Here is a 23,789-nt window from a genome sequence, read left to right as displayed (position 1 = left end):
CCATACATGAAAAATGCTCTTTATCTGGAAAAAAACCATGATCCAACTTCATAGCCTCAAAAAATTTCCTTCCTTCTTCCACTAAACCACAGTAATTGTACGCTGTTAGAACTACCATAAAGGTGATCCGGGTGGGTTTTATACCAGCAACATTCATTTTCTTGAACAAATCAATCGCTTCAAATCCAAGACCATTTGTAGCATAACCTGATATCATTGAGTTCCATGATACTTCATCTGTTTTCACCATAGTGTCAAAAACGCTCCTGCCATGCTCAACGAATCCACACTTGCAGTAGAGATCAACTAGAGAGGATGATACTACTTGATCAGGGTCAAGACCAACAATGGTTGCCCTCGCAAAAACCTGCTCACCGAGTTCGAGAGAAGAAATGCTTGCACAAGCACTAATGACACTGGAGAGGCTAACCTCATCTGTGGGCAAATCCAGCTTGTGCATTCGGCGGAAATACTCCAAAGTTTCAACTGGACAACCATTTTGACTGAATCCGTTGATCATTGAGTTCCAAGAAATCAAACTCTTATTTTCAATTCTCTCAAACACCCGTTTTGCATCATCAAATCTTCCGCAGCTGAAATATACATTGATCATATTATTCAGTAAGATTGTGTCATAGGTTTCAACCTCACTGAAAATTTTGCAAGCTTCCATTGGGCTTCCACACTTGGAGTACATGTCAAGCAAAGTGCTAGCTACAACAACGTCGTTAATTAACCCAAATTTACAAGCATGACAATGCATTTGTTTACCAGTCTCTAGGAACCCCAAACCGATGCAAGCGTTTATAACAGCTGCCAGCGTACGAGAATCTTCTCTGGTTTCTTTCCTCATCTCGTTGTAAAGAACTAATGCCTCCAATTTCATATTGTTGGCAACATAACCTGAAATCATAGAGTTCCATAGAATTACACATCTATCACTTTTCCTATCAAAAACTCTTCTAGACTCATTCACTCTCCCACAATTTGCATAACCTGAAACTAAAGCAGATAGAGAATGGTCATCAGGTTCCCCAATCTGATCCATCATAACACTCGCCATTCTCCACTCACCACACTTTGCATACAAATTAACTAAAGAACTATTCATCTTCGAGTCAAATTCAGCACCGCTGATCATAATCCGAGCATGTATCTGCTTCCCACTTTTCAAAGCTTCCAACATAGCACATGCCTTGAGAACTGTAGTCATTATGATCGCATCACCGCTAAATTTCAATTCTTTAAACAGCCTCAGAGCTTCCTCTGCATAACCGTTAAGAATATATCCATGAAGCAGAGAGTTCAAAGTCACAGCATCTTTCACCGGCATGGCATTGAATAACCTCCGAGCAACACCTAGCTCCCCAGCCTTTGCAAAACCGGAAACAACCAAGTTCCAAGAGTACCCATCCCTTTCTGGCATCGTATCAAAAAACCTCAAAGACGTTCCCTTTTCCCCAGAATTGATATACCCTTCAATCATAGTGTTCCAGGAGAAATAGTTTCTCTCAGGCATTTCGTCGAACAAGTTCCGCGCAGTTCCCATATTGCCACTCCGCGAGTATATCTGGAGGAGATGGTTAGCAACGATGACAATTGAGCTGATAAAACCCTTCTTCAAGAACAATCCATGGGTTTGTCTCCATAAAGTTTCGCGATTTCTGTTGCTGCATGATTGAAGAAGACGGACGTAATAACGCCGACACTCTACTTCCATGGTCCGTAAAAATATTAAGCCTCTGTTTCATAAAACGATTTAAAGTTTAAATTCCTCGATCAATAATTTTTTTTTAATTATTTCGCTATTTATGATTATTTGTTTTTTTTTTTTTTTTTTTTACAAAAAGCACTGAAAAGCTACAAGTGAAGGAACAATATGTAATAGTTAAACCAAGGTTTAGATTCTTGATTATGTAAAGTTGTTACTGTCATTACATGTGAATGTGTGATGCAACCTCTGTCTTATTTGAAGTTATTCGTTAACGCTGATGATTAGGTGTTGGACCAAACTTAACAAATTGTTAGATATAAGTTTTTGGCAATCATTACAAGATTGCTATAATGTGTGTAATGTTAAAATCCTGAGATTTTGCATCAAAAGAAGTAAACTCAAAGAAGCTTTTTTTATTAACGTCATAGGCTTTTTTTTTTTTATATGTACACGCAAACCAAAGAGAAGACCTTCTGGCTTACACAACGGTTCAGTGAGCCGGGTGAGGGAAAGCGGTGTGGGTTTGGTGAGACTGGGGGATACAGGCACAGTGAACTGATTGTAAGTGGAGACAACCGCTCATGACAAGTGAATGCCTGCCTGAACAAGTGTGGAGTGCCGGGAATGTATCGCATACCGCTTGAACCGCTGAAGGTGTGAGGTAAGTGCATTGGCTAATGTTAAGGCTTCTTAGTCCTTCTTCATCGAATTTTCCTTTCTTCACTGCTCGCCACATCTCGTGCTTGTTCTTGACTCCGCTTTGTGCCAAGGAGTACATCGCTCTGTCTGTAATGTTTCTGCAGTAGTATAACCCCAATGACCTCAAGTGTACACACCGGTTTGCCAAAGCCACAACACTCTCATCTGCAACAACAAGAATAAATGTTTAAGAGCAGAAAACAAAAACTTTGTGATTCGGGTTTTGTAAAGTTTAAAAGGTTTACCTGTAATTAATACACAGCCACAAAGATCAAGAGTTCTGAGATCAGGACAGCCATAAGCTAAACTCATAACTCCATCATCACTTATATTCTCACACCATCCCAAGTTTAGTGACTGCAACTGATTGCAGTTTTCTCCAATAGCCTGCACAACAGATGACGAATTGTTCGATGATCGATACAAATTGAAATAGAATGGTGATGACACTAAAGAGTGGAATGTTAAAAAAAGGCACCTGCAATGCATTGTCAGATACAGCTTCCACACAACCACAAAGATTCAGAATTTTAAGCTTCCGACAAAATCTTGTCAAATACGCAAGAGCAGTGTCGCTGAACGAAGTGCATCCGCTAAGGTTGAGTTTAGTGAGGCTAGTGCAACCACGAGCAAGAGAGTAGAGGGAACGGTCAGTAAGTTTCAAGCTTTTGCTCAAGTCCAAATCTTGTAGCTCGTGGCAGTGATTTGCTATGGCTTCTACCGCGTTGTCCTCAAGCTGAGGTTTGTCCTGTCTCAGTACTAAAGTCTGAAGCTTCACGAATTTAGGAGCAAGAGAAAGAACCAAACTGTTCATATTCTTCTTGCACCTGTATAACAAACAACAAATACACACAAAAATCAAAAACTCTCCTCCTAGTAGTATCTGATACAAAATTGGAACCAATCATCAAACTGAAACCATCATCCAGAAACTATCCTCATAACAAAAATCTGATCAAATCAAAAAAAGTTTGACTCTTTCAATCACCAACCCCATGACCCTTATCTATATGAATATTCATCCTGAATTGACGAAGATAGGCAAAAAGGTTCAACCTTTATATTAACCCCAAAACACTTTTCCACATATAAGTATCTTCTAATTCAAACATCATCATAACAGAATCAATCATACATAAACACAATGAAACAAAGACAAAAGCAGAGAAGAAGAAGAAGGCTAGAGACATACCAAGAGAGAGAGAGACGAGTAAGGGCAAGGGAAACAGCATCTCTCCAGCCACTACAGATACCAGAAGCAATGATCACAGTGCGATCATCATCAACAAGGCTAAGGATCCTCATAAGAAGCTCCACGGGGATATCTTTCCACTCAGAGATCACATACCCTTCCATCTTCATCTTCTCGAAGCATCTGCTAAGTTCTTTTCTTGTTTCTCCTTCGCTCACCATCTTTTATTTTAAGCGGTTTCTTTGATTTTCTAACTAATTCACCACAAAGATCAGAGAATTAAGAGAGACAGAGAAAGAGGATAAATAAATATCTCAAAAGACTTAAGACAAATGTCGGAAAATAAGAATTGAAAATTAGGACAAAAAGATTTTTTTTTAAAGGGTCTTTTAACTCTAAAACTAAACTAAAACGCAGCAAACAATATTAATGTCTTCTTATGTAACTCTTTTTTTTTTTTGACATCATTAATAAACAAAAGCCATAATTAAAGCTTAATTTGAATGAATTAAACCAATAAAAAAGATCGAAACTTTACAACTTATGTCATACCTCAAAATTAGTTTAGTGTTCTTCGTGCCTCTTTTCTGGGTTTCTTCTCCTCCGTCGAATTATTATTACTAGTTTACTACTAATCCGTTATCTTTTTGAAAAGCTCTTTTTTTAGGTAGTCAAAAGAGATAAGAAGAAGACAATAACATAAAAAGACTTTTTTTTTTTCTGTATATAAAAGAGAAAGAGGCAAAGAGTTAACGTACGGGTAATAATGACTATATGCCACGTGATTTGCCACGTGATTTGCCACGTGTCTATAATTGACAGGGAGATATAGATACACATTACAACAGTTTGATGCTCTAATTCGATTTCCAAAATTCGACTCTTCTTCTTCTATGTTTATTTTTGTTTTCATAATTAATCATAGTTGTAATATCAGAAAATTTAAGTAATCGAATAGGAAATGGTTAATATAATTATGTACGCAAACTGATTCTTGAAAATTTGAGAACGTGTAAGTATTTGATTTAAAAAACTGAAGCCGAAGTCGCATATAATAATAATGCAGTAATAAACTCCACTTCTGTTTTTTAAGGGGGACCGTTAACGAGTCGAGGGATACCGTCCAAAGAAATATCACTATTTAGTTTAGATTAAGAATATTAAGGAAAAAAGTATGAAGATGATAGATAAATAAACCTTTTTTTCTCACATCCTACGTTGCTCGTTTCGTATATAATAGGAAGATGCCAAGCCCTAAGCATATTATAAAATAGATTTTTTATTATCATATGATTGTTCCGACGTGTCCAATATGTGATCTTGTAGGACTGTAGGGATTTTTGTCGGAGTGCAAATTCTAGAACGTTGCATAAACCAGGAAATATAATGCACCTTGACATATAAAGTTATGGAGATATATCTATCTCAAAGAACAGAACGCTACTTGTATAAACACCTTTGGAGATAATGAGGCCTTTGGGTTGGTGGCCACGTTTAATTGCTCTAATGGGATAACTTCCTACCAAATCTTCACTCCTCCACCTCCGGTAACCCCATGAATTGACTAACATCTAATTAGTTCTATGATAATGACTACGAGAGTGATGATGATGATAAGTTATTGTTTTTAATCAAGTTTTAGCCATATCATGATAATCTAGTACGTATTGTTAGTTCTTTTGATTAGTTAGGACTTAGGATTGTTAGAAATCTCATATACTATAACCCCTATAAACAAAAGAACTCACTATTGCTAATTGATTTTGAATTATAAGCTTTTAAAGTTTAATAAAGAACTTATACGTACTATGATAACTGTCTTTGTAAGGTGAAGTCAAGTGATGGTTTTGATTAGTCTATAATATGTTTACCATAAGTCTACGAATGGATATTTTGATGAATCTATCCTACATTTGATTGTTTCGACATGTCAACAACAGAAAATAATTATATCCAAATTTGTTAAATCACCCATAAAAGAAATTTTTAACATCAATTCGACGGTGCGTTTTCTTGAAAGATTATAAATTAGAGCACAAAGCCACTAAGTAAAGTACTAACATTATTATATTTACTAAATTAATTTATACACAATTTGATCTAAAATAAGCAATACGCAAATTGTATATTTTTAAAACATAAGTTGTATTGATTGTTTCTGCGACAACGAGTTTATTCTTCTATTTTTTATTGTAAGATCACGCAACGAGTTAATTTCAATGTTTTCACGCCCGGACCGGCCTGTCCGACCGGTTAACCTGCGACCCAGAAACTTTACCGGTTCGGGTATAGTGTTAATAACCGATAGTAATAAAATCGGCAAAACCTAGAAAAAACTGCTATTAACCCATGATCCGGTGAACCGGTTGACCCAGCCGGTTAGCGGTTCAAAAAAATCTACTTGATTTTTGAAAAAATGTATAGAGATTCACAGTTTCAATTACTTTTAGAACATTTTATTTGTTTAGAGCTTAGATGGTAACTCATTACTCACGATACAGCTCTCGTCTTCAACTTCTTTGTCATCTCTCGAACTTTGGATAAGAACAGTTGGTTATTTTTGAATATGTTTTATTAGTGTTCTTTATTTTTTTATTTGGATTTAAAAAATTTAATTATTTTATTATTATTATTAAACTTTATACTTTGTTAAACATGATATTCTTTTTTATAATATTTTTAAAAATATTTATTTTATATAAATATATTAAACATATTATACTCAATTGATCCGTGGTCGAACCCGATTGATCCGATAATCCGGTGACTCGAGATCTAGTCCGGTTCATAATCCGGATCGGGTTTCAAAATATTGGTTAATTTAGTTTAATATTTAAGTATTGCTTAAACACATGAAATAATATCATTTGAATGACATGGAAACATCAAGCCGTTTACTTTTTTTCTTAGTGTCGTGCATATGTAGAGAGAGCTAGCTGTTGTTAGCCTTGCCCTCCTTACCCGAGGCCGCACTCCATGCCGTTTTCTTTTATTGCTTTTCGACTTTTTCACATCTACTTTGCATTGGCCCTCTCCCTAATTCAAGGACCTATTTTGGCCAAATTCAAGTCTATTTTATTGATTTATTAAACTTTATTTCAATTTTGAACTAAGTCAAATTGATAAAAGATTACAACATACACCTATACAAGGCCTCTAAAAATAACTATTATATATATATCATTCCACTATAATCAAAGAAGTCAAACAAAATTCTTAACAAGAAGGATATTTAACATTGGCCAAAGATAATAAGATAACAAGAAGGATTGATATTACATAGACAAAAGCAAGCCTTCCAATAGGAAAAGTTGCATATTATTCTTTTTATAGACATGTTCATTTCCCGGTCACAGTATGACTAAAGTAACCGAAAACCGGTTTTGGTTCGGTTTGATTTTGGGTAAACCACCAAGGCCATCTAGATCACATAATACACATTTTACAGTACATTTATCCACACAATGTAATTGATTTTGTAAGTTACCTTTCATCTCACGGCAGTATCTTCTCCAGCAAATTCCCAAAGAAGAAACTGGTTTTGGCCCATCCTCCTCCTGTTCCAGCTTGACCTTCTTCTTTCCATTTTCTGCTCGGAACTTTATTCTTGACGTCAATCATCATACTGTGTCCGATCTCTCCCCGCAACGCCTCGATCGTCTTCACGTCCACTGGATTCCCTGAAGCATCTCTCACATAGAAAACGTTGACCGCTTGTTCTCCTACTGTTGTCACACCAGCTCTCGACACTGATAGCCCGTGCTCTCTCAGAATCCTTGTCACTTCCGACAGTAATCCAACTCTGTCCTTTGCACAGAGCTCCAAACTCCAACCCTAGAATTGTATTTTAGACGATAACTTAAGAAATCGTTGCTTTTGCTTCTAATGCAAGAAACATGCATCATGAATATGTGTTTATTTACCTCGCTGACTCTTCTATGGATTGCGGCTTCTAGACATTTGACAACTCTTTCTTTTTCTCCTTCTGATTCAAGAGTGCAACCATCTTTGTGTCTGATGAAATACTCCTGAGAAGCATGAGATCCCCTCGATGAAATCGTGGCGTGAAACACAATGTATTGCATATCCGTAAGCGTGCATACAATATCGAACATGAGCTTAGGTCGATCCTCGCAGCTCACATTTATCACAGAGTAACCTTTCTCTTCGCAATGCTCAACCGTTATTTTGCGGTCAAGTCCAGGAGAAGCGGAATCATCAAGCTTGGTCACTGCTTCATAGTCTTTATCAGCAAAAAACATCTGATGGAGCCTACGGTCAACGTGAGTCGACCCAATGGAGAGACTCGTCCGAGCAAATTTCTCATCTTCTTGTTCACACCCACGCAGCACGTTGTTGAGCTGTTCTTCCATGGCAGACAGTCTTTCTGGATCATCGACCGCTGTAGATGTTGCATTATCATTCACATAGAGGACACACGCGATCCTACGGTTGTGAGTCCATGCTTCAGCCGCCACCACGTTGAAGTTGAGGTCTGCTAGTACGGCTGAGACCTCAGACAAGAGACCAGGACGATCACGAGCAATAATCTCTATCGATGTGTGGTCGCCTAATGAGTGGACACCGACTCTTTTACCAGGCCAAGTGTTTTGTGAAGCCGAAGCATGACCCTTTGGTCCTAACACCTTTTCAAAGAAAAGAAAAAAAAAAAAAACAAGAATCAGATATAAGGTAATAGCAAATCATCTGCATACACAATACAAACTAAACATACATTTAGTGGTTTCATGTATATTACCTTCTCAATGTAATCGATGGTTTTGCTATCAGTAACCTTGTTTCCTTGTTGATTAGTGACATGGAAAACTATAAGATGTGAAAATGGAATAAATTAGTAAGTTTTATTAATAAAAAAAAAGAGTTGTGAATATAGAAATGTGCAAAACATTATTACCGTCCATGAACCATCCACCATCAGAAGAGATATAAGCTTTAGTGATTGTAAGATCAAGATCAGTTAGGACTTGCACAACTTCCAGTAGTATTCCAGGTTTGTTCATACTGTCAACCTATCAAATAATAGTCTCACATGCATCAAAATCTCAGTTAAAATCATCAAATCGATTAAAAATCAGAGAAAGAAGATAGATGCTTACCTTGACAAGAGTGCATTCTTTGCAGCTAGTGTTATCTATAGAAACACTGCAACAACATAGAAAAGTAGTATGAGCTTCTTGGAAACAGCATCAATGGCTCTTTTAAGTGTGAAATGTAATCATTGTTACCTTGGAGGATTGATTCTGGTGCTCAAGTTCTCGTATTCAGGATCAAAATAGGGCCAATAAACTTTAGCCATTTAGTAAAGCAAGATCTTCTGGATACTAAAAGCTCTTCACACGTGCTGTGGTTTAACCAACAAAGAACAGGAAAAGGGATAAGAAGAAGTAACAAAACAAACAAATAAACTCAAAGTAGAGCGTTTAAGTCTGTCAACAAGTTGCAAGAAGAAGATAAGATAGATATTCGAAGATTTTGCTTGTCGAGTCAAATAAGTGAATCTTGGCCACTAAGTAAACAACTCGAGAGAAGAAGCAGAATCTAAAGAAGATAGAGATAAAAGATTTTCATAAAGAGAGACCACAAACAGAGATTCTCTGAAAAAACAAAACAAGAGACTTGTCTCTGGTCCTCCTTCTCAACCAAAGAGAAAAAAAAAACAGAGGAATAGATTCCAAAAAGATCTCCTAGTATTGAAAAAATCAAAACTCAAAAGATCGTTTCTAAGACATGACATGAGATTCTCTCTCTATTTGCATAAACGAATTGATGCTTAAAACGAACTAACAAGTAGCTGTCCGAGTTATAAAAAAAAAAAAAAATAGTTAAAAGAACAGTAGTAGTAGTGTAGTAGTAATAAACAAAAATTTTATGAAGGAAAATATCGTATTTATTGGTCAAAGACGGAATCTAAAACGTTACAAATCGAAACACTATTGTATACATACAACAATAAATGAATAAAATAAAAATAAAAAGAAATATTTAACGGAACAGGGTCATCAGACAATAAGGCAACTTGCAACAAGATTGATTACACTACTCTAAGCAGCAGCCACCACATCATCGACAACAACAACCACTTGAAGAAGTTAAGACAAAACTTTTTTAATCGATTCACACACACACACACAAAAGATTCTGTTACTATCAAAATTTTTCAATTAGTTTATAATAAATAAGTGCGTCGACATCAAATTTTAACCATACAAATCGTTCTCAAACTCTGGCGAATCGCCAAATATTAATTAAAATATTACCCAACTGAGCTAAATCTTACAACTTTTCTGGGTTTTTTTTTTTCTCCAGACAAAAAGCCCAGGGAATTCGAAAGAAGGAAAATTAAAATCAGAATCGAATTGTAAGAAACTATAAGAGGGAGAGTAGTGAGAATCGTTACCTCAAGAACTTCAAAAGAAGTAAAAAAAAAAAGCTTAAATTTTGTGGAGAGAGAGAGAGAGAGAGAGAGAGAGAGAGAGAGAGAGGAGAGACAAAGAGCTATTGAGAAAAACAAAGAGACGATTCTCTTATAAAAAAAAATCTTTACATCTTCAAAAAAAAAAAAAAGACAGAGAGAGATTTAACAGAGACAGAGACAGAGACAGAGACAGAGGAAGTAGTGTATCCAGACAGAAACAAAAGAAAGATGTCTTTCTCTTCCTGCCTCTTCTCTCTCTCTGTTTAAATGAGATTGGAACCCCTCTTTCTGTCTCAGAGGTTTTAATAGGAATCTAGTGGAGAGGGGAATAGTACGACAAACCCTTTTTTAATTTTATTTAAATTTAACTGAAATACAAATAAAAAGTAAAATAATGTTTTAATTAAATGAGTATTAGTCAGATATGACGAAGCGAACATTATAAATTAGTGGTGGTGTTTTAATACGACGAACTATTCGCTAACTCCCCCCAACACACACGCTCGCTACACCGCGTGTTCTATACTCTCCAATTTGCATTGTGGTTGGTCTACAATTACAATTTACAGACATCGGTTTGCGTCCATGTTTTGGAGTTTTGGACTTTGGAACGAGCAAACCAGACCGATTTGTTTAACTAATTAGTTGGTTTTGTACTATACACATACACATACACAGTGAATGTATAAGCAGCCATTTAAATACTAGTTTACGTCACAATTTCACAATGTTAAGTGAATATTGAAATAATGCAACAAAGGCGCGTGAGAGAAGTAGTGTTTGGATCTCACGGGCTAGTACGGGCGGTCCTTTTTGTCGCTTAGTTGCTTCATAATTTACACCAAGCCACGAGGCTATTTCTTACTATTTTAAAGTTCGAAACACGTATAAGCTCGATTGGTTGTCGTCAACAGTTCCTACAACGGGGGGTTAAAACAGTTTTGACTAGTAACGGTCAAAAATAGCAAGTCCCATTTAGTGATCAGTTTATCAATAATATATAGTTATATACTATTACATTTTCTAAGAACATAGCAAATTAGGGGCGGACCCACATAGATTGGAGGGGGTGCACTGCATCAGATGAAATATAAAAGTTGTTTGATTTTATATTAATATTATTGATATTTGTGGTCTAGTGGTATTGAATGCACCGTCTAATTCAAGAGGTGACGGGTTCAAATCCCCTCTATAACTAATTTTTGCTCTCTTTGCACCTGATCCAAACTTTGGCTGAATCCGCCACAGAAATTCACATAGTTCTACATGCTAATGATGAGTCTATCATTTGTCATCTCAAATTATACTAGATTACATACTATTTAAAGTAAATGTTAACAAGTTTCTTCCATTAGATATCTTGCAACTACACGAAAGTAATACAAAATAACAAAATTGTTTTCTAAATGTATTGTAACGTGCATGTTTCTCGTGTATACTTTTGACTTACCAAGCACGTTTGTTTTAGTAACGTATTTAGACTTTAGAATAACTAACTGTTCTAAACTTACGAGTCATGTGATTAAAGTACTTCAACACGAGAAAAGTGGATTTTGACAATACAAAAAAAAAATTGCATTAAGTTAAAGGTAATTTAAATAAATATATTTTCATTTCAGTTATAACTTTAACCATCGGAATAATGTACAATATTGCTTGAAATTATTTCCCTAAAATGTAGTATGAATTTTAGTGGGTGTGAAAAATAATTGAAACCGGCCAAGTCGCAAAACACAAGAGAAGATTCGGTATCTTTTCCCTTTAATCTCTTTCCCTTCCCCACCACATTCTTACGACGTCACACTCTCTTTATTTCATTTCTCCAAAATTATCCCAGCCAATGGTACATTATTAATTTCTTTAGTTTGCTGAGCTACACCATCATTTTGTCTTATACACCATATATACATACATCACAAACAGTTCACATATGTTGTTGTCAACCACAAACAGTACCACATATAACCTGCCAAAATTTCAATAATACACTGCCCCTACAAAGATTCTTATGAAATTGATTAAGAACTGGATCTTCGAATGATAACTTTTTGTAATTATAAGTCTAAAGTCCAAGGCTTTCTTGTTATGGGTTTAAAAGCATCTAGAACTAGATGTAGTTAATCTTCTGAGATACATATAGAATTAAAATATCCCTTTTCTCTTGTTATTACACTGATAAGATAAAGTAATTTTTTTTAAAAGATACTCCGGTTCAAACCTATTATATTAATAAAAAAAATAGTCTTATTGTCGTCGTCACACTAAGATAAATTCATAATTTCCACTAGAGATGTGAAAACTCCATAAGGCTTCTCCTCGAATTTGAGTGGCTGATAAAACTCCATAAGGCTTGCTTTAGATACCTATATTTAAATTTTCTTATAAAGATTATTGAAAGTGATGACGAAAGAAGCCTAGAGATTTCTTAAAAAGAGTTAGCTTTATAAATTGATGTGATAAATGGAGATATGCAAAAAGCTTAATAATAATATATCCCACATTTTGTGTTCGTCGTTAATTCCATTATTATCCTCTATTTTCATTTACAACGCCAAAACAAACAAAAAATAAAGTGATGCCAAAGTGCTTTTCCTACAAAGGACATTGCTTAGTGGAACATGTGATGGCCTCAACCTCTCCCACCTTAAATGTTGAACAACGAAAAAATATCTTCAAACACTGTTTTTGAAACAACCCTTATGCTCAATTCTCACCAAGACAAACAAAAATAAACTTGTTTCATAATGCTTACCACTTTGATCCACTAATAAAGATAGGTGGTTTCTGTTGAGTTGAGAGCTTATTTTCACATGATGCATTGGGTTTGAAAGTCAACAGCTACTATTTTTTCTTAGACAAGAAAACCAGAACTGTACGTCCAGAAGGATAGAGGTCTTGGGGCTATGTCTTGGACTAAATTCCCTTCAAATCTTAAACCATGTTCTAATTCCTCGGCAGAACTATATGTTGGATAATATATACTTTTGGCAAATCGATTATTGAAGTTTGCAGCACGACCAGCAAACTGTTAAACCTTTCCTTTTTCGGTCACAATTCTTTGATGGGTAAGTAACAAAGCTATTCATGGGCAAGTTTACAACCTTATCATTATAGTATATCAATACAATAAAATTTGTATGAAAGCAGAGATTGACACATTAATTAAAATGAATACCCAATCAAATTAAAACAATTAATACTAAGCACAATATTTGGTGACTCACAATAATTTTTCTCTTCGCTGCTCGATGATGTATCAATTTATTTTGATTGTTCTCTTGCTATCAGTCGATTTCTTATTCTTCTTGCTATTAATCGATTTCCTCTTCTCTTTATCCGTCGACCGATCTCTTATTTTTTTGTTTGCATTCATCAGGGGAGGCAAATACTCAGAAGAAGATGCTAAAAAAGTAATAGTTCAGGGCATGGTTCATTGTCACCTCAAACCCTAGGTTCATATCCGGAGCCTGGGGATTTGAAGATTTCTCAGAGGTTTTTGCACAAAAACTCAATGAGTCGGGTGGAGGATGATCTAAAGGTGTCGATTGAGGAGGGTTTGAGCTTCGAGAAATGGATGTGAACAGGGACCGAATTCTTTTAGAGTGGCTTTCTCATCATCGGATGGTGGAGTTCAAGTCGAAATTGAAATTAATGATTCTTTTAGACTGGCTTTCTCATCATCGGATGGTTGGATTGAACTTCGACTTCGTGATGTTGAATTTGACAAAGCACTCTTCGTATATGATCTACAATGTCTTCCTCTACTTTAGTCATGTTATTCAAAAGCAGTACTTTGATATTTTATGGCGATAAGGAGGTTTGCTTCCTCCTTCTCTCAGCTGAAGCCTTTTGTATCAGTTTTAATTTCAAGCATATAGTATATAATCTATCAACTTCAATTTCAGAATTCTAGATAAGTCTGGTGAAATCAGTCTTGTTATGGTTTTGAGATGGATGATTGGAGTTGGGTTCTTTTCAAAGTTAACATATTCTTGCTTTTTAGAGAATGAATGGGTGTGGATATCTTTTTTTTTTTTTTTTTTTTTTTTTTTNATGTGTGCTAATCACTGTAGACAAAATTATTGTTGCTATGAAAGGTTAATGTTGAGTTCTGTGACAGCCATGCTTGAACAATGTCTTACTTTCTATGGACCTGTCATGACAATTGATTCTAACAGCTTGTCGCTTTGAATTCTCTAACAGAAACCGACCATTACTTACCCTTCATAGAGATGCTCCATCTTTGTTTGATTTCACCATTGGTCAAGTGATTCTGGCTACTGGTATTAAGATAGATCACGTTACCACCTCCACGTTATTTCTATAAGTCACATGTGTTGTCTTTCGTGTTCTAAGCCGACATTTATTGCTTTCTCTTTTTTTATAAGGTTGTTTATCCTTTCTCCTTATCAAAGAGGAGGAGAGATTGGACGTTCTGACGGTGCTGGTGTTGTGAAAACAGTGCTCATTAAGGAACTATTCAACAATGACGCCAAAGCTCATGGTATGTACTCTTGGTGTATATTTATATAGTGTGCACAGTGGCATTCCAAACTTTTTAACTTACTAATTGGTTCTCCTACCGGTGAATATGTGGTTTCACCGTATTTGCTGGTGTGGAAGAAAAGGACTTGTGAGAAGAAGAATATAATTGAAAAGAGGAAGAAGTAGAGAAACGAGAAGAGAAGCTTAATTCATTGTTGATCTTTTTCATTTACTTTTGGTATGTCTTCAGCTTTCTTTTTCCTAAGATCTTTCTTCTCAATTATTTACTCATTTTCTTATGAATCTTTGTTTGTTTTTGTTGTATATTTCAAGTATTCTTACTTTCTAACAATGATTTGTGCTCCTTAGCTTTATGAGGAGGGACTGTTTAATTTTCTTAAAACAATTATTTTCATTTTTAAATCACATTTCATAAACAACAGTGAAAGTATGTAAAAACAAGAAAGAAAACAGTCCTTCCAAATCCAAGTACCTATTTTATGTTACATAGACAATCCAATTAAGCAATTCTACCAATAATAATAAGAAAAAAAAACAAAATCAATAAAAACACACACGGTATATGTCATTAAATAAAAAAATCAACAGCCAAAATTAAGTAAAAATAATAACGAAACAACAAAACTAATAAAATGGACCTCCAATACATCCTAAAATAAGAAAAAGAAAACATTATACTCTACAATTCCATTACAAAAAATTAGAATAAAAATAAATAACAACACATAAAGAAAAAAAACACACATAAACATCATTAAAAAAATAAAAGTGATTTTACATCACAAACAACATACAAAACTAGAGCATTTTAGTCCGGAGGATGCTGCCTTGATCGGGGCTCTACCTTTGGGTAGTACCCCGAGGGAGGATTCTCTAGGCTGGCATTTTACGAAATCCGGAAAATATTCGGTTAAATCAGGGTATGATACGGTGCGTTTGGCAAAACAAGAGTCTCAGGTGCCTCGGTTAGGGCCGGACATTAATCCCCTTCTTGCGGGTGTTTGGCGGGTGGCCTGCCCACCAAAGATAAAACATTTTATGTGGCAAGTCTTATCTGGCTGTATATCGGTTACGGCAATTCTAAGGAGGCGGGGTATTGCATGTGATGCAGGTTGTGCTAGATGTGGGGCTGATGAGGAAACGGTAAATCATGCTCTCTTTCGGTGTCCGTCAGCTCGACAGGCTTGGGCTCTAGCTCAGGTTCCGGTTGGCTCAGTCTCATTTCCTACTGATTCCCTGTATGCAAATGTGGATCATTTCTTGGGTTCTGACAATCCGGGTTCTCGCGTAGAGGCTTTTCCTTGGATTATGTGGTATATTTGGAAGGCGCGGAATGCATATGTTTTTGAGAATATTAGGGATAAACCCGATGAGGTCGTAAGGTTAGCGTTAGGGGAGGCGGCCGTATGGTTGCAGGCTCAGGCCGAGGATGAGGGTGACAATTTTATATCGAATCCTACCCGCACTAGTACTCAGGATTTGGGGCGTGTTGGACAATTGCCTATTGATTTTTCTGGTTACAAGTGTTTTGTAGATGGCTCGTGGAAAGCTGGGGACGTCTTTGCGGGTGCAGGTTGGGTGTGTTTATCCCCTCAGGCAGCATCGACGACGAAGGGAGCAGCCAACTTCAGACGAAGTCTCTCCCCACTGCATGCTGAAGTAGAAGCCTTAGTTTGGGCTATGCGGTGCATGATTGGCCATGATTATCGAGAGGTGACTTTTTATACAGATTGCTCAGACTTGGTGAAGATGGTGTCTTCTCCCCATGACTGGCCCGCTTTCAAGACCTACCTCGACAATATCAAGATCGATAGGGAGGAATTTTCTTCCTTTACTTTATCTTACCGCACCATATTCTGTTTGTAAACTCTTTTCCTTCTCATTGGCTCATATGAGCTGATCTTTTTGTTGACAAAAAAAAAAAACATACAAAACTAAACACTACAATAGTTATAAAGAAAAAAAAATAAAAAATAACCCCGCGGCATAGTAAAAATCAATGGAAGGTTTTATCTTATAGTTTAAAATCAGTAAAAACTGATCCTTCTTAGCTCCGTAAGAGGGCGAGCCAAAGCACCATATCCGCGCACAAACCTCCGATAGTAGCTCGTAAGACCAAGAAATCCAAGCAGCTCCTTAACCGTCTTAGGAACGGGCCACATTGTCATCACATTAGTCTTTGTTGGATCTGTGGACACGCCTTCAGAATTGATAATATGCCCCAAATAATCAATCTGTCTCTGAGCAAACAGACACTTCTTTTTGTTAGCAAACAAATGGTGTTCTGCAAACAGCTTCATCACCACCATCACATGCTCCAAATGGTCCTGCAAATTGGCACTGTACACCAAAATGTCATCAAAGAAGAACAATATGAATTTTCTGAGGTAAGGACGAAAGATAGTATTCATCAAGGCCTGGAACGTAGTAGGAGCATTGGTGAGGCCAAAAGGCATCACCAAGAACTCGTAATGTCCATCATGAGTCCGGAAAGCAGTCTTCGCAACATCCTCTGGCTTCATCCGGATCTGATGATACCCTGCCCGCAAGTCCAACTTCGAGAACACCTGAGCTCCATTCAACTCATCGAGTAACTGATCAATCACCGGAATAGGAAACTTATCAATCACCGTAGCTCTGTTCAACGCCCTGTAATCAACACAGAAATGCCAGCTTTGATCTTTCTTCTTGACTAGCAAAACATTGCTCGAATAAGGGCTGTGACTTGGTTGAATAATGCCCGTGGATAGCATCTCTTTCACCATTCATTCCATCACCTCCTTCTGAGCATGGGGATACCTATAAGGACGCACACTGACTGCTCCTACACCAGGCAGCAAGACAATAGCATGTTCATGTCCCCGTATAGGTGGAAGACCTGATGGTGTTGCAAAGACATGCTCAAACCGCTGCAAGACTGCCTCCACCTCCGGAGGCCATTCCGGTAAGGCAAGAAACTCCCCATCATTATCCAACAGAGAAAACCCACAATCCTCATCATGTGCACTCAACTGAGTAGGTTTCCTAGACACACAAGTAAGTTGAGGATCAGAATCTCCTATTAACTTCACTACACGACCCTCATATAAGAATGACATCTCATGAGTCTCCCAATTCACCCTACAATCTCCCAAAGTGCGTAACCAATGCACACCAAGGATAACATCCACCTGGCCGAGATCCAAAATGATAAAATCCGTTGTGAAAGTAATGCCCTGCACCGTAAAGTTAACACCCCGACAAACTCCAGTACCTTTCATAGTAACTCCAGTGCCCAAGAGGATATCAAGATGATTATTTGGTGTAGCAGTCAACTTCAGCTTCTTTGCTAGCGAAGGTGTAATGAAATTGTGTGTAGCTCCACTGTCGAGCATAATCAATGTCGCACCTCTACTAACCAACCCTCGCATCTTAGTAGTGCGGGGTGATGAAATACCTAGAAAGGAGCTAAAAGACAACTCCATACACTGACCAACTGGAGTCTCGACCAACTCTCCTTCACAATCGTCTTCAGTACGATGCTCCTGTAACACCTCCACCACAAAGTCATTCAACAACCGTCAGGATTTGAAGTTCTTTATTAGGACATTCGTGACCCTTGTACCATTTGCCTTGACACTTAAACAAATGCTTCTTCGACGCATATCATCCAGTTCAGCACTTGTCCTGTGTCGTTGAGGACGAGGTAAAACCGGAGGTGTCCCTCTCTCCATCGTTGGTTTCTCCACCCCAATAAAGGAGTAGGGACAGAAACCTTAGCTGCAAGAACCAATTGTTTCTGCGACTCCACTACGTTTGGGACCTCCCTCTGCATAACTGTCCTCAAGGTACTCGACTCCATGGACAAAGCTACTGCAATCAGCTCCGGTAAGTCTTGTGGTTTCATCATGTATACCAATTCCTGTATTTCTGGTCGCAAACCATTCAAAAATATGCCTTCCAACTTCGTGTAATCCAAACCAGATACCTGCGCAGAAAGATCCTCAAACTTCCTCACATAATCAGCCACAAAACCGTCCTGTCTGATGCAAAATAGACTCTGACTTGGACCTTTAACCCTTAGATTCCCAAAGCGTAAGAGTAAACGTTTCTTAAAGTGGCACCACGAGTCAAACGGAACGCGATTAATCTCCCAGTTGAACCATCCTAACGCACACCAGCCAAATGCACCGACACCAAATCCAACTTCTCCAGATCGGAGAATCCACCGATGCGAAAGTAACGCTCCACCAAAGACAACCAACCGTGAATATTCGCACCATCAAACACATGCATATCCACATTCTTAAGCAGTTTCTCACGATACTCAGGACCAAAATTAGTACGGCGAGGTTCCGAAGCATGAGGTGATACCTGAGAAAGATCCTCGGGAAAAAACGACTGCGCAGTGCGACTTGGCCCTGGGGATTCACGATCTACACAATTCGGGGGAAGGCGAAGCAAGATCTGCTCCAACGAGTGTTGAATCAAGCGAGTACGAGCACATTCTTCATGAAACTGCGAGTTCAGCGTATTAATCCGATCAAAAATCTCGGGGATCGGATCGGAATCATCTCCCGGTGACACTTCTGACAGAATCGGAGAAAGCTTCGGGTCCAACGACTTCAATTTCTCCATCAAATCGATCGGTTGTCACAACGCACCAAATGTTAAGAAGATATTCCGATTGTTTTATTGATGATAAAGAAAGGAATACAAACCGAGAGCGAACACTAGCACATCACTAGCTCAACTCTCTAATCTCACATACGAGATTCTCACACAATATTCAACATAAAACTCTCTAAACAATGAGAGAAAGCATATATACAATTTTTGAAATTCAAATCTAGATATTTTTAGTAATATCTTCTTATTCTAACGGCATAAACTTCAAAGCAACTCACACGTTTCCTCAAATGTCGTTTCCCCACGCGCTTCCTCTGTTTCCCTCTTAGAACGCCTCACGTAAGCCTTCCTGAGCTTATCATAATATGTCAGAGCTGGCATGTACGTACGCCTAGGCCAGTTACATCAATTCCTGCTGTCGATACCCCTCTACTTACTGGGCAGGTAATTACTCAATTAATTTTATTTCTTTACAATGATGATAGTCAGTTGATAATGTGTGTTGTTGATTGCTTTCTTTTCCTGTTGTCAGTGTGTCCTTGATGCCCTTTTCCCTTATGTTCTTGGTCCCATCCTTGGTGCTTTCTGGCTGTGGGAAAACTGTTATTAGTCATGCACTTTCCAAGGTAGCATGTGACACTCTGGTTTTGTTCCACTTAATTACTGGATATTTTGAATTTCCTAAGCTACGGTTTCTCATTAGTTAGGTTCTTAATTATGGACTTCCCACAATTGAAAAATGACGTTGCTTGATGGTTGTGAGGACTCTGTCATGAAACGTACCACACTTGTTGCCAACACCTCTAACATGGCTGTGGCTGCTCGTGAAGCCTTAATTTACACAGGTAATGTTCAAGAATACAGATTTAATAGCTTTTTAATATACGATGCTAATATTTTTTTGTTTTTGGTAATGTGAACTCCAGGATTCACAATCGCTGAATATTTTAGAGATATGGGATACACTGTTAGTATGATGGCAAACTCAACTTCCCGTTGGGCAGAGATAAATTTAAGGACGACTGGTAATCAAAGCGTCCGGATTTGTTAGGTGTTGGAATGTCCGGAGAATAAGGTATTTGGCCTTCTTTTTTTCTCCTTTCTTTTTTGATCCTTAAATGTGGAGGTGACTGTGATGTTGGTAGATTTTTAATTGATATGTTTATGTATTAGGATGGATTGCTTCACCGAATTTGTCAAAGCATTAATTGTATGTTAAAATCCTCTTTTTAATCCTTGATTATGTAGAGTAGAGAACCGTAGCATTAGGATTGATTGCTTTACTGAATATGTCAAGGCATTATTTGTATACTAATATCCTCTTTTTGATCCTTGATTATGCAGAGCACCCTAGCATCTCCATCTCAGCTTCAGCCCAAACCCTGTGAACGGATCTGGAAATGTCCACGATGTCTCGATTGAGGTAAAACCAGATGGTGTTTGGTTTTAGAACTGCCGCAGACTCGTGTTAGCATTGCTTATGTTGATTTCTTTTCTTCTGCAGGTCTTCTGGGGTTTGTACAAAATGCTTTCCCAGAGAAAACGTTTTACCTCTGTTAATTGTTTGATTTCCTGATCAAAGTATTCAACCGTATGCTTACATATTCTCAGTTTTTACCTGTCTTGGTTTCCTATATCGAATTCTTGTATATAAAAAGTTGCTGTTTCTTTTTCCTTCAGGCATTGGAATCTTTCTATGAGAAGTTCGATCCAGATTTCATCAACATCAGGACAAAGGCCAGAGAGGTGTTGCAGAGGGAAGACGATCTTAATGAAATTGTACAGGTACGTGTCACTTATCCTTTTATAAGTATCAGTCTCGTGACTAATGACCTCTTGTCTCAGCGATATACATTTTAAGGTTTTGAACGATAGTCTTGGCATATAAACTTGACTTGAGTTATAGAAGAAACTCAGTCTTAGCAGGTAACTCTTTCTGTAATAAATTTATTTGACCCGCACATTGTGTTTTGCGTGCAGCTTGTAGGAAAAGATGCGCTAGCAGAAGGTGACAAAATCATCTTGGAAACAGCTAAGCTACTGAGGGAAGACTACTTGCTCAAAACGCGTTTACACCGTAAGATTTGTTGGCTCCCTTCGTTTTGGTTTAGTTCTATCTTTCTCTCTCAACATGTTTGATGGTTCTGTTTGGCTTATGATGTTTCTTCATTAAGGTTGGGAGTGCATTCTGTTTTTGGCTTATGTATCTTCATTAATGTTACGACTTAGGAGTGCACTTTTGGATCCATATCTTTAATCTGCAGCTGCATTAAATGGTTTAGCTGGTCCACTCCATGGTTTGGCTAATCAGGTAAGCCCTCTTATGTATCACCTGAATGAACTTTCTGTTGTTCGAAACTATAAGTGAGACTGTGAGAGTTCCAAGAATGACCCTTATAAACTAAACTTATGATATTCAACCAAGAATTTTGAAATCTTAGTCTGCTTTTTTTTCTTTTTCTGCATGGTCTTGTTGTAGGAAGTTTTTCTGTGGATCAAATCAGTTATCAAGGAATGTGGAGAAAATATAGCAAAGGAACAGCCATAAGATTATGTCTGGACAACGTTAAACAATGGAAAGGTAAACAAAATTACATTCTCTGCTTAGCCCTTTTACAAGCTTACATGCTCTGCATTTTGAAGTGTGTTTCTCCTCTTCCTGAGCTGTGGGCTGTGACAGTGGGGAGTTTCTTTTGTTTTTTGGTATGTTGAAGATGCGAAGGAGTTCTAATGGTTCTATTGATATTTGATAATGAAGTCCTCTACTGATTTATTTTGGGTGTTACTTCATGCTGTTGGAATTCAGGTGAGGCTTTAATTTTATGGATTCTTCTTACGAATGTTCTCACTTCTCAAGTAGTCAGTGAAAATTGAGAACATCACCTCCTTACTTCTTGTTGGTTAAATGTGTTTTTGGATTGTTGTTACCTCCAAATCCTAGTTCCTTTCTTCCTTGGACTTATTGGCTTGCAGGTGAAAGTGTTCTGTCTAACACGATAAAGTACCTCCATTCTGGTTACTTTTTGTCAGATTCTACGATTGGGGAAGTGATGTTTCCTCAACTCATCATCTCGTCTCTTGAACCTTAATATTAAAGCCTATGTTGGGGTTTCCATTTGTGAAGTTTTCATAGGAAGGTCTTTGGAGTTCACTGAAGTTGAATTTCTTCTTGAAAGGAATGTTTCCCTGAATGTCAAGAAAACGCAACGTATCGATGCAAGCCTTTTTTCTGAATTGTGACGTCTGTTGCCATACCAACTGTTTGGTAAAGTACTTGTGAGAGATGTTTTCCTGTATGAGTCGGGATTTGCATCCTTGCAGAAAGAGACAAGTGAGTCTTTGTGCCCTGATTGGTTCAATTGCACAAACATTTTGTGTAGGAAGACACAACTCCGAGATTCTTACAAGCGATCTACGTTAATTGAACTATCTATTCCGTTTCAGTTAATATCTGGGGATGGCTTTGATCTGCTAGCCGTTCCTTGTTACCTTCTTCATCACTTTTGGGGTTCTTAGTTGCCTTGCCTTTCGCTGGTTCATGTATAACTTGATGAAAGTCTTAACTTGCGTCTTTCCCATTTTCTGCTATTTCAAAGCGTGAGAAGTAACCTCAAACTCATGTTGTTGTTGGTTTGAGATGCTCTTTTTTAGATGAAAGAAACTTCAAGATTATATATCATCTGCCTTCCTTCAATGTATAAATCATGTATTGCAGCACAATGCGATAAGTCAGCAGCAGATACAAATCCCGGCGAAAAACAGATAAATTAAATTAAATGATTACATCATCCAAGATCAACAAAAGTATAAGACAGTGAGAAGCCTGTGTTCATCAAACTTCTTAGACAAATTTGTTTTGTTGCAGCATTTCATCTGACTCGAACTTGGCTTGTTGTTGTTTTGCTTCTATATATTAGTGTTATTCACAATCATATTTTGTTATTCAACATTAATCATCCCAACTAAAACCTCTTTTACATGATATTCTCTCTCAACATTTTTCTTTTTTGCTTAATTAAAAAAAATGAAAGAACTTAATAATTGACAAAAGAAATAATAAAAGATAGGGAATCATTATTTAAGTTTAGGGAGAGTAGAGAAGTTAGAAATGATTATGACAAACTGATGAAGGAGTCTCCGTCAAGTAAACCTCTAGAAGGAAAACAAATTGATGGAAAAAAGCACCAATACCCCTGAAAGCTGCAAAATGTTTGGTGACGACATTCTATGTACTCATTACCCAATGGCCCAATGGTACATAGGTCTTTCGAGTCTTCGCAATTTGGATTCACATTCTTTTAAGTGACGTCCACAAAATTAGCAAACAAGAAAAGTATAGGGTTGCATAATTTCTTCATTTTATGACTTATAAGATTAGTTTTTTTCTTTCTTTCTTAATCTTCTTATATGATCAAATTCAACGGTGAGGATGTTTTAAAAAAAGATATATAAATTAATAAATATATGTGGAATGAATACGTAAGAGGATGCGTAATGTCTTAATCTTGTCTTAATTAAGAAGAAAAAAATGAACCATCGAGATAATGTAGGCTACCTAGCTAGCACCACCAAGACAAAAACACGTCTGACATTGTAAAAAATAATAATATTAAGGGACGTTATGCAAATTTGTA

The 23,789-nt window shown here is 37.2% G+C and overlaps 3 protein-coding genes and 3 long non-coding RNA genes across 7 annotated transcripts in view; 3 read left to right on the top strand and 3 right to left on the bottom strand.

The window, feature by feature from the left end:
- The window catches only part of LOC104702473 (putative pentatricopeptide repeat-containing protein At1g77010, mitochondrial), a 3,975-nt gene extending 1,835 nt beyond the window's left edge, over positions 1-2,140 (bottom strand). Inside the window, exons 1-2 of the mRNA XM_019227141.1 lie at positions 2,136-2,140; positions 208-1,742 (exon numbers count right to left, since the gene is read on the bottom strand). Coding sequence (XP_019082686.1) covers positions 208-1,742; positions 2,136-2,140 — 1,540 coding nt within the window. The remainder of the gene's footprint in view (positions 1-207; positions 1,743-2,135) is intronic.
- On the bottom strand, positions 2,103-4,279 carry LOC104702471 (F-box protein SKP2B). 2 transcript variants are annotated; one of them, XM_010418324.2, is made up of 5 exons: positions 4,158-4,279; positions 3,606-3,859; positions 2,892-3,240; positions 2,659-2,800; positions 2,103-2,578 (listed from the first exon to the last, which is right to left on the bottom strand). In XM_010418324.2, exons 2-5 carry the CDS (start codon positions 3,824-3,826, stop codon positions 2,205-2,207), a joined length of 1,086 nt encoding a protein of 361 aa, XP_010416626.1. In that variant the 5' UTR covers positions 3,827-3,859; positions 4,158-4,279; the 3' UTR covers positions 2,103-2,204. The 2 variants fall into 2 exon arrangements, with proteins under 2 accessions (XP_010416626.1, XP_019083410.1); XM_019227865.1 differs by having other exon boundaries at positions 3,606-3,855.
- On the bottom strand, positions 6,833-10,090 carry LOC104702470 (ACT domain-containing protein ACR3). Its single transcript, XM_010418323.2, has 7 exons — positions 10,024-10,090; positions 8,852-8,967; positions 8,723-8,768; positions 8,521-8,635; positions 8,365-8,432; positions 7,529-8,251; positions 6,833-7,439 (listed from the first exon to the last, which is right to left on the bottom strand). The coding sequence occupies exons 2-7, from the start codon at positions 8,920-8,922 to the stop codon at positions 7,101-7,103; spliced, it is 1,362 nt and encodes a 453-aa protein (XP_010416625.1). The 5' UTR covers positions 8,923-8,967; positions 10,024-10,090; the 3' UTR covers positions 6,833-7,100.
- On the top strand, positions 13,124-14,922 carry LOC104702469. The gene is made up of 4 exons (XR_754007.2): positions 13,124-13,858; positions 14,245-14,324; positions 14,430-14,545; positions 14,670-14,922. It is a non-coding gene; the product is annotated as an uncharacterized LOC104702469 (long non-coding RNA).
- LOC109125527 lies at positions 19,743-20,737 on the top strand. Its single transcript, XR_002032585.1, has 4 exons — positions 19,743-20,000; positions 20,082-20,230; positions 20,500-20,578; positions 20,660-20,737. It is a non-coding gene; the product is annotated as an uncharacterized LOC109125527 (long non-coding RNA).
- On the top strand, positions 20,837-22,786 carry LOC104702468. Its single transcript, XR_002032584.1, has 4 exons — positions 20,837-20,940; positions 21,136-21,232; positions 21,385-21,466; positions 21,635-22,786. It is a non-coding gene; the product is annotated as an uncharacterized LOC104702468 (long non-coding RNA).

This window comes from Camelina sativa, chromosome 7, assembly GCF_000633955.1.
Source record: "Camelina sativa cultivar DH55 chromosome 7, Cs, whole genome shotgun sequence".
Lineage (NCBI taxonomy): Eukaryota > Viridiplantae > Streptophyta > Magnoliopsida > Brassicales > Brassicaceae > Camelina > Camelina sativa.
Note: the sequence above shows the minus strand (reverse complement) of the source record. Positions and strands in the feature narration are given on the sequence as shown.

What these genes read in the sequence shown, in the direction of transcription:
- LOC104702471 (XM_010418324.2), bottom strand. Translation starts at nt 3,826, where the DNA reads ATGGTGAGCGAAGGAGAAACAAGAAAAGAACTTAGCAGATGCTTCGAG. An exon ending in TATCTGACAATGCATTGCAG is followed by an intron (nt 2,801 to 2,891) that starts GTGCCTTTTTTT and finishes TCTGTTGTGCAG; the next exon opens with GCTATTGGAGAAAACTGCAA. An exon ending in TGGCTGTGTATTAATTACAG is followed by an intron (nt 2,579 to 2,658) that starts GTAAACCTTTTA and finishes TTGTTGTTGCAG; the next exon opens with ATGAGAGTGTTGTGGCTTTG.
- LOC104702470 (XM_010418323.2), bottom strand. Translation starts at nt 8,922, where the DNA reads ATGGCTAAAGTTTATTGGCCCTATTTTGATCCTGAATACGAGAACTTG. An exon ending in ACCAGAATCAATCCTCCAAG is followed by an intron (nt 8,769 to 8,851) that starts GTAACAATGATT and finishes ATGTTGTTGCAG; the next exon opens with TGTTTCTATAGATAACACTA. An exon ending in TCCATAGAAGAGTCAGCGAG is followed by an intron (nt 7,440 to 7,528) that starts GTAAATAAACAC and finishes ATACAATTCTAG; the next exon opens with GGTTGGAGTTTGGAGCTCTG.